At 48.3% G+C, this 10,157-nt stretch overlaps 1 protein-coding gene across 1 annotated transcript; it reads left to right on the top strand.

Moving 5' to 3' along the window:
• The first annotated feature begins 3,928 nt into the window (after positions 1-3,928).
• LOC125290174 (ATP-dependent 6-phosphofructokinase, platelet type-like) lies at positions 3,929-10,024 on the top strand. Its single transcript, XM_048237111.1, has 5 exons — positions 3,929-4,039; positions 4,888-4,983; positions 5,544-5,636; positions 9,403-9,528; positions 9,956-10,024. The coding sequence occupies exons 1-5, from the start codon at positions 3,938-3,940 to the stop codon at positions 10,022-10,024; spliced, it is 486 nt and encodes a 161-aa protein (XP_048093068.1). The 5' UTR covers positions 3,929-3,937.
• Positions 10,025-10,157: the final 133 nt, after the last annotated feature.

Below are 10,157 nucleotides of genomic sequence, written 5' to 3'. Positions count from 1 at the left end.
AAACCTCCAAACTGTTCAAGGGATTCACATACTCAAGCAGCACTGTTTATTTGAAACCTCCAAACTGTTCAAGGGGTTCAAACTGTTCAAGGGGAAGATTTGACCAATCTCCCATAGCCTACGTGCACAAGTAGTTTGAGTAGAACTACTGATCTTCATTATCTCCCTGCTTGTTGACATCTTATCATGTATTGTATTATTCGATTATCGCTAAACGTTTGATTCCTTTTAATGTTGTCATCAGTTAACTTCATTCAACTGCGCTTGTATGTATGTATGTATTGTAAGTGTGGCGTTCATTTGGGAGCAGTGCAGTGTAATGGCGGTAGGGGGCGGAGAAAGGCGCTGATGCGTTCATTTGGGAGCAGTGCAGTGTAATGGCGGTAGGGGGCGGAGAAAGGCGCTGATGCGTTCATTTGGGAGCAGTGCAGTGTAATGGCGGTAGGGGGCGGTAGGGGGCGGAGAAAGGTGCTGATGACCTGATGAGCGGCAGGTTTGATAAATCGCACGTAAACTGAACAAGCTCAGCGTGCACTTTCTGCAGGTTGCTATGGCGATGAGAACGCTGCGATGTACAGTAAACTGAACAAGCTCAGCGTGCACTTTCTGCGGTTGCTATGGCGATGAGAACGCTGCGATGTACAAATCTACGTACATCTGGCCCTCAGACTCACAAACACTGACACACACTCCACCCAAGGGTTATCTGCCACGCACACACACACACACACACACACACACCACACCACACACTCCACCCAAGGGTCATCTGCTAGGAGCGTGTGCACACACACACACACACACACACACACACTCTCACACACCCCGCCATAGGGACATCTGCCAGGCACGCACACACTCATCAAAGTCAAAGTCAAAGTCAAAGTCAGCTTTATTGTCAATTTCTTCACATGTTCCAGACATACAAAGAGATCGAAATTACGCTTTCACTATCCCACGGTGAAGACAAGACATATTTTACCAATTTAAGTCCACAGACAAACATAACATTCAAGTAAAACAAAAAGTAAGTAAATAAGTAATAAGAGGGCACATATAATAATGAAAAAAATGAAAAAATAAGAGCAGCAAAATTTTGTTGAAATTGTGCAAAGACAGTCAATAAAAACTAGTGCAAAGTCAGGCCAATAAAAGGCTTGGGTAGTTCTGTTTGACCTGAGTAATAAAGAAAGTGGCATAGTGGTGCAAGTTATGTAAGAGCAGCAGAAGTGTTGTGTTTTCAGGACAACAACACCAAGTTGTAAAGTGTACAAGTGTGCAAGTGTTCAAGTGTGCAAGGGAGAGGTGCAGGCGGCCATTGTGGGTCCAATGTCCAGGATGTTATGTAGCTGAGGGTGGAGGGGGAGAGGAGGGAGAGAGTTCAGCATCCCACAGCTTGGTGTATGAAGCTGTTGGTGAGTCTGGTAGTGGGAGCCGCGAGGCTTCTGTACCCCTTCCCAGAGGGGCAGTAGATCAAACAGATTGTGAGCTGGTGACTTGCATCACTCACAATTTTGGTCGCCTTGGCGGGTGAGGTGGGTGGTGTAAATGTCCTTCAGGGAGGGGAGTGAAGCACCAATGATCCTTCCAGCTGTGTTCACTATGCTGCAGGGCTTTCCTGTTGTATTCAGTGCAGCCCTACCTATCCACACAGCTTATACAGCTGGAGAGGATGCTCTCAATGGTGCCTCCTCGCAGAATGTGGTCATGATGGCTGGTGGAGCACTTGCTCAGCCTGAGTTTCCGCGAGGAAGTACAGGCGGCTGAGCTCTTCGCCAGTGATGCAGTGTTGGTGGTCCAGGAGAGGTCTTCACTGATGTGCACCCCCAGGAATTTGGTGCTGCTCGCTTTCCACCACAGCACCGCCGATGGTCAGTGGCAGGTGTTGGGTGTGACCTCTCCGAAGTCAACAACAATCTCTTTGGTCTTGCTGACGCTCAGCAGGAGGTTGTTGTCCCTGCACCACGTGGTCAGATGGTCGACCTCCAACCTGTATTGAGTCTCTCGTCGCCCTTGGTGATGAGACCCACCAGAGTTGTGTCAAGTCCAGCAAATTTCACTATGTGATTGTTGCTGTAGGTTGCAGTGCAGTCATGCCAGCAGGGTGAAGAGCAGCGGACTGAGCACGCAGGCCTGGGGGGCCCCTGTGCTCAGTGTGATGCTGCTTTGAGGTATTGTTGCCAACACGCACTACTTGGGGCCTCTGACAGAGGAAGTCCAGTAGCCAGTTGCAGAGGTAGGTACTGAGTCCCAGTTTGTCAAGTTTGCAGATGAGTTGTTGTGGTATTATGGTGTTGAATGCAGAACTGAAGTCTATAAAACAGCAATCTCACATATGAGTCTCTTTTTCCAGGTGGGTGAGGGCTGGGTGGGAGGGCAGAGCAGATTGCATCCTCTGTGGACCGCTTGGCTCGGTATGCAAACTGGAAGGGGTCCAGGGTGGGGGGAGAATGGCTTTGATATGTGACATGACAAGCCGCTCAAAGCACTTCATGATGATGGGTGTCAGTGCCACAGGGCGGTAGTCATTGAAGCAGGATGGAGCAGTTTTCTCGGCACAGGTATGATGGTGGCAGCTTTGAAACATGATGGGACGATGGCTTGCTTCAGGGAAGTGTTAAAGATGTCTGTGAAGACATCCTTAAGCTCCCCCCAAGCAGTCCTTCAGCCATCTACCTGGGATGTTGTCTGACCTGTTGCCTTTACGGGGTGCTGATAGCAGCAAGTGTCCTCTTCACTAAGTCGGCAGAGAGGCACAGGGGCTGCTCATGTAGGGGATGGGTCTTCTGTGGGCAGGTGCTTTTTGTGCTTCAAAGCGAAAGCAAAGAAGCTGTTCAGGTTGTTGAGCAGAGGATGTTGCTCACAGCTCTGTGGCGCTGGCTGTAGTCATACACTTACACACACAGAGTCTCACACACTCCGCCCAAGGGTCATGTGCTAGGGCCGCGCACACACACACACACACTCATACACACACACATACTCTCACACACTCCACCATAGGGTCATCTGCCAGGGTTGTGAAATAGCAGAAGTAATGAAGACAGAAGAGACCAAATGACAGAAACTACAGGAAACTTTGTAACCACTACTACTAAACTACAGGAAACTACTGTAACCACTACTACTAAACCACAGGAAACTACTGTAACTACTAAACTACAGGAAACTACTGTAACTACTACTACTAAACTACAGGAAACTACTGTAACTACTAAACTACAGGAACTACTGTAACTACTACTACTGAACTACAGGAAAGTACTAAACTACACCACAAAGCTCTCCAAAACTGAAGGGACCAAATGTTCTGAGCATACTTGGTTCTGAATTAGTGGACTGGGTTCTGAGTTAGTGGACTAGGTTCTCTGTTAGTATACTGGGTTCTGAGTAAATGGACTGTTTTTCAAAGTTAGTGCACTGGTTCTGAATTAGTGGACTGGGATCTGAGTTAGTGGACTAGGGTTCCTCTGTTAGTATACTGCCCTGAGTAAAATGGACTGAGTTCTGAGTTAGTATACTGGGTTCAGAGTTAGTGGACTGTTTTCAAAGTTAGTGCACTGGGTTCTGAGCATACTGGGTTCAGAGTTAATGGAACAGGTTCTGAGTTAGTGGGAACGGGTTCTGAGTTAGTGGAACGGGTTCTGGAGTTAGTATACTGGGTTTGTGAGTTAGTGGAGAGGGTTCAGAGTTAGTGGAATGGGTTCTGAGGTAGTGGATTGGCCCTGAGTTAGTGGAACGGGTTCTGAGTTAGTGACAGGGTCTGAGTTAGTGGACAGGGTTCTGAGTTAGTGGATTGGGTTCTGAGTTAGTGGACAGGGTTCTGAGTTAGTGGATAGGGTTCTGAGTTAGTGGATTGGGAGTTAGTGGACAGGGTTCTGAGCTAGTGATTGGGTTCTGAGTTAGTGGATTGCCCTGAGTTGTTCTCTCCCTGCTGATGCAGAACCGCTTGCGAGGGTCCCGCCTGAATATAGTGATAGTGGCGGAGGGGGCGATAGACCGTCGTGGAGAACACATCTCCTCCCAGCGTGTTAAGGACGTGAGTACAGCAGGATGACCGCTCACTAGCCCCAAAACAGCAAGTAAGGCAGGTGGGTGTGTGTGTGCAGCTGCAGTGTGTTAAGGACGTGAGTACAGAAGGATGACCGCTCACTAGCCCCAAACAGCGTTAGCGCGCGCGCGTGTGTGTGTGTGTGTGCAGCTGCAGTGTGTTAAGGACGGAGTACAGAAGGATGACCCCACCAGCCCCAAACAGCGCACAGCTGTGTGTGTGCAGCTGCAGGTGTTAAGGACGCGAGCACAGAAGGATGACCGCTCACCCCGAGAGTGCATGTGTGAAAAAGCACAGAGGTCCCACCCCAAACCAGAGAGAGGGGAGGGATAGAGAGAGAGAGGGAGAGATATATAGGGATATATAGAGGGAGGGAGAGAGAGAGGGGAATGGAGAGAGAGTTGAGGGAGATATATATATGGGAACGGAGAGAGCCAGAGGAGAGAGAGAGATGGGAAACGGAGAGCCGAGGTATATAGAGAGAGGGGAAATGGAGAGAGTTGGGAGGGAGAGATATAAGGGGGAAACGGAGAGAGAGCTGAGAGAGAGAGGGGGAATGGAGAGCTAGAGGGAGAGGAGAGAGGGGAATGGAGAGTTGGAGGAGAGAGAGGGGAAAGAGAGCTGGGAGAGAGCTGGAGGAGAGAGAGAGAGAGAGAGGGGGAATGGAGAGAGCTGGAGGGAGAGAGCTGTTCTCTGTGTGGGTTGGGGCTCCCACCATGCTGAGCTTTGGGGATTGGGAGGTTTATAGACAAATGCAAAAATCCCTCAGCTCTACTTCTGTCTTTTTGCATTTCTGCGCTTGTGTGTGTGTGTGTGTGTGTGTGTGTGTGCTGTAGAATCGTGCTGATAAGAAAAGGCTAAATATCATCATAGTAGCTGAAGGTGCGATTGACTCCTCCAACAAGCCCATCTCTGCTGAGTATGTCAAAGACGTGAGTACTGCAGAGCTGTGTGTGTGTGCGCAGGCAGGCGCAGGTGCGCAGCGGCATGCAGGTGGTGTGTGTGTGTGTGTGTGTGCGCAGCGCAGGTGTGGTAAATACACGCATGTGCTTCCCCCTAATGACAGAAAGTGTGTGTTTTGCATGTGGTCTGAACTTGTGTGCTTAGTGCTTTACTTTGTGTGTGTGTGTGTGTGTGTGTGTGTGGCCTGTGGCCCGAGCAACAAGACCGCTGAGTGTGTGTGTGTGTGTTAACGCTTGTGTGCTTACTGCTTTACTCTGCACAAGCTAGTAGTGTGATAGATATATGCTTATCAATATGAACATGTATATATGTATATGTGTATGCTTATCAATATGAACATGTATATATGTATACGTGTATGCTTATCAATATGAACATGTATATATGTATATGTGTATGCTTATCAATATGAACATGTATATACAGTATCTAAATGTATGTATGTATAAGTACTGATTGTTCAATATGTTTGCACGTTTTTGTATGCATGTTTTTTTGTATATGTGTGTGTGTGTGTGTGTATGTGTAGCTGGTGGTTAACCGTCTGGGTTATGACACACGGGTCACCATATTGGGTCACGTCCAGAGAGGAGGAACCCCCTCAGCCTTCGACAGGATACTGGTACGTTCCCTCACACACACACACACACACACACACACACACACGCTGGCATCTACTGGCTCAATCACTACCACCACCATTACACCATCATTACATAATTACCACCATTACACCACCACCACTACACACCACCATTACACCACCACTACACCATCATTATACTACACCACTACACCACAATTATTACAATTCACCACCATTACACCACCATTACACCATCATTACACCACCACCACTACACCACCATTACACCACCACCACTACAATACCACCATTACACCACCATTACACCACCACTACACCACCACCATTACACCACCACCACTACCACCATCATTACACCACCACCATTACACCACCATTACATTATTACCACCACTACTACACACCATTTATTACACCACCACCATTACACCATCATTACACTACCACCACTACACCACCATTACACCACCACCACTACTACACCACCACCATTACACCACCACCACCACTACACCACCATTACACCACCACCATTACACCACCACTACACCACCACCATTACACCACCACCACTACACCACCATCATTACACCACCACCACTACACCACCATTACACCACCACCACTACAACACCACCACTACACCACCACCATTACACCACCACCATTACCACCACTACACCACCACCACTACACCACCACCACTACAACACCACCACTACACCACCACCATTACACCACCACCACTACACCACCACCATTACACCACCACTACACCACCATCATTACACCACCACCATTACACCATCATTACACCACCACCACTACACCACCATTACACCACCACCACTACAATTACCACTATTACACTACCACTATTACACCAATTATTACACCACCACTACACCACCACCATTACACTACCACTATTGCATTACACCACACCACACCACCACCACTACAAATTCACCACCGCCATAATTCACCACCATTAAGCACCACCACCATTACAATTACCACCATTACACTACCACTACAATTACCACCATTACACCACCACCACTACTACACCACCATCACTACACCACCATCATTACACCACCACCACCATTACACCACCATTACACCACCATTACACCACCACCATTACACCACCATTACACCACCATTACACCACCACCACTACACCACCACCATTACACCACCATTACACCACCATTACACCACCACTACACCACCATCATTACACCACCATTACAACACCACCATTACAGCACCATTACACCACCACCATTACACCACCACTACACCACCACCATTACACCACCACCATTACACCACCATTACACCACCATTACACCACCACCACACCACCACCATTACACCACCACCATTACACCACCATCACTACACCACCATTACACCACCACCACTACACCACCATTACAATTACACCACCACCATTACACCACCACTACACCACCATTACACCACCACACCATTACACCACCATCACCATTACACCACCACCATACACCACCATTACACCACACCATCATTACACCACCACCATTACACCACCACCATTACACCACCATTACACCACCACTACACCACCACCACTACACCACCACCATTATACCACCACCACCATTACACCACCACCACCACTACACCATCATTACACCACCACCACTACTACACCACCATTACACCACCACCACTACACCACCATTACACCACCACCATTACACCACCACCATTACACCACCACCACTACACCACCACCATTACACCACCACCATTACACCACCACCACTACACCACCATTACACCACCACTACACCACCACCATTACACCACCATTACACCACCACCACTACACCACCATCATTACACCACCACCATTACACCACCATTACACCACCACCACTACACCACCATTACACCACCACCACTACAACACCACCAACACCACTACACCACCACCATTACACCACCACCATTACACCACCACCATTACACCATCATTACACCACCACCACTACACCACCATTACACACCACCACCACTACAACACCACCACTACACCACCACCATTACACCACCACCATTACACCACCACACTACACCACCATCATTACACCACCACCATTACACCATCATTACACCACCACCACTACACCACACCACCACTACACCACCACCACACCACTATTACACCACTACACCACCACCACTACACCACCACCATTACACCACCACCATTACACCACCACCACCAACCACCATTACACCACCACCATTACACCACCACCATTACACCACCACCACACCACCACCATTACACCACCACTACACCACCATCATTACACCACCACCATTACACCACCATTACACCACCATTACACCACCACCATTACACCACCACTACACCACCACTATTACACCACCACCACTACACCACCACCATTACACCACCATTACACCACCACTACACCACCACCATTACACCACCACCATTACACCACCATTACACCACCACCATTACACCACCACTACACCACCACCATCATTACACCACCATTACACCACCACCATTACACCACCATTACACCACCACCACACCACCACCATTACACCACCACCATTACACCACCATTACACCACCATTACACCACCATTACACCACCACCATTACACCACCACCATTACACCACCACCATTACACCACCACCATTACACCACCCATTACACCACCACTTACACCACCACCATTACACCACCCACCATTACACCACCACCATTATAACCACCACCATTACACCACCACTATTACACCATCATTACACCCACCACCATTACACCACCACCATTACACCACCATTACACCACCACTACACCACCACCATTACACCACCACCATTACACCACCATTACACCACCACTACACCACCATTACACACCACCACTACACCATCATTACACCACCACCATTACACCACCACCACCATTACACCACCCATTACACCACCACCATTACACCACCACCATTACACCACCATTACACCACCATCATTACACCACCACCATTACACCACCCACTACACCACCACCACTACACCACCACCATTACACCACCACCATTACACCACCACCACTACACCACCACCACTTACACCATTACACCACCATTACACCACCATCACACCACCACCACTACACCACCACCATTACACCACCACCACTACACCACCATTACACCACCACTACCATTACACACCACTACACCACCATTACACCACCATTACACCACTACTACACCACCACACCACCACCATTACACCACCACACCACCATTACACCACCACCATTACACCACCACACACCAAAGTAATCAAAGCAGTGTGACCTTTATCATCCACATGGGGTGACATATAGAATATACAATGTAGAAACTTTTATGATTTTTTTAGACAAGAGAAAATGTGCACGTGTGTGTTGGGGGAGGGGTCAGTGGTGGGTATGCATACTAATGTTCTTTGTAACTTTTTGAATAACTCTCCCAAATGCACTGTACAAAGGAGTGTATTTCAGACCTGTCTCTGCCAAACTCCTTTTACCATAAATAAATGTGTGTGTGTGTGGTGTGTGTATAATGTGGTATGTGTGTGTGTGTGTGTGTGTGTGTGTGTGTGTGTGTGTGGTGTGTGTGTGGTGTGTGTGTGTGTGGTGTGTGTGGTGTGTGTGTGGTGGGTGTGGTGTGGTGTGTGTTCATCAGGCTAGCCGTATGGGGGTGGAGGCGGTACTGGCACTGTTAGAGGCGTCTCCTGGGACGCCGGCGTGCGTCGTGTCTTTGTGTGGAAATCAGGCCGTCAGGCTGCCCCTCATGGAGTGCGTTCAGATGGTGAGTCAACTATATGTGTGTGTGTGTGTGTCTGTGTGTGTGTGTGTGTCTGTGTCTGTGTGTGTGTGGGTCTCTGTGTGTGTGTGTGTCTGTGTGTGTGTGTGTGGGTCTCTGTGTGTGTGTCAGTGTTTGTCTGTGTGTGTCCTGTGTTTGTGATTACATTCCTGTGTGTGTGAATGTGTTGTACGTGTCTGTGTGCTGTGTGTGCATATGTCTGAGTTAGTGTGTGTGTGTGTGTGTGTGAAACAAAGATTACAAAGGCCCAAACATGTCTCCTTAATAAGATGATTAGACTGATGATTAGATGATTAGATTAGATAATGAGTGGGTAGGGATCATGATGAATGAGTGAGTAGATATGCAGTATGTTCACTTTTATCCTTTTCCCTCTAAATTGTGTGTGTTCTTGTGTGTGTGTGTGTCACAGACACAGGATGTGCAGAAGGCCATGGATGAGAAGAGATTTGATGATGCTGTACGACTGAGGGGCAGGTAGGAGCTGAGTCATGTTTACAGAGACAGTTTTCTGAGTCTGAAGTGCTGAGTCATGTTTACAGAGACAGTTTTCTGAAGAGCTGAGTCATGTTTACAGACAGTTTTCTGAGTCTGAAGTGCTGAGTCATGTTTAC

This window comes from Alosa alosa, unplaced genomic scaffold, assembly GCF_017589495.1.
Source record: "Alosa alosa isolate M-15738 ecotype Scorff River unplaced genomic scaffold, AALO_Geno_1.1 AALO_1.0_unplaced_197, whole genome shotgun sequence".
Lineage (NCBI taxonomy): Eukaryota > Metazoa > Chordata > Actinopteri > Clupeiformes > Clupeidae > Alosa > Alosa alosa.
This window is presented reverse-complemented; position numbering and strand designations above follow the sequence as displayed.

Bases quoted from the DNA above. Each gene is read 5' to 3' on its own strand.
- LOC125290174 (XM_048237111.1), top strand. From the start codon at position 3,938: ATGCAGAACCGCTTGCGAGGGTCCCGCCTGAATATAGTGATAGTGGCG. The intron at 4,040-4,887 runs GTGAGTACAGCA...TGTGTGCTGTAG, and splicing joins CCTCCCAGCGTGTTAAGGAC to AATCGTGCTGATAAGAAAAG. The intron at 9,529-9,955 runs GTGAGTCAACTA...TGTGTGTCACAG, and splicing joins TCATGGAGTGCGTTCAGATG to ACACAGGATGTGCAGAAGGC.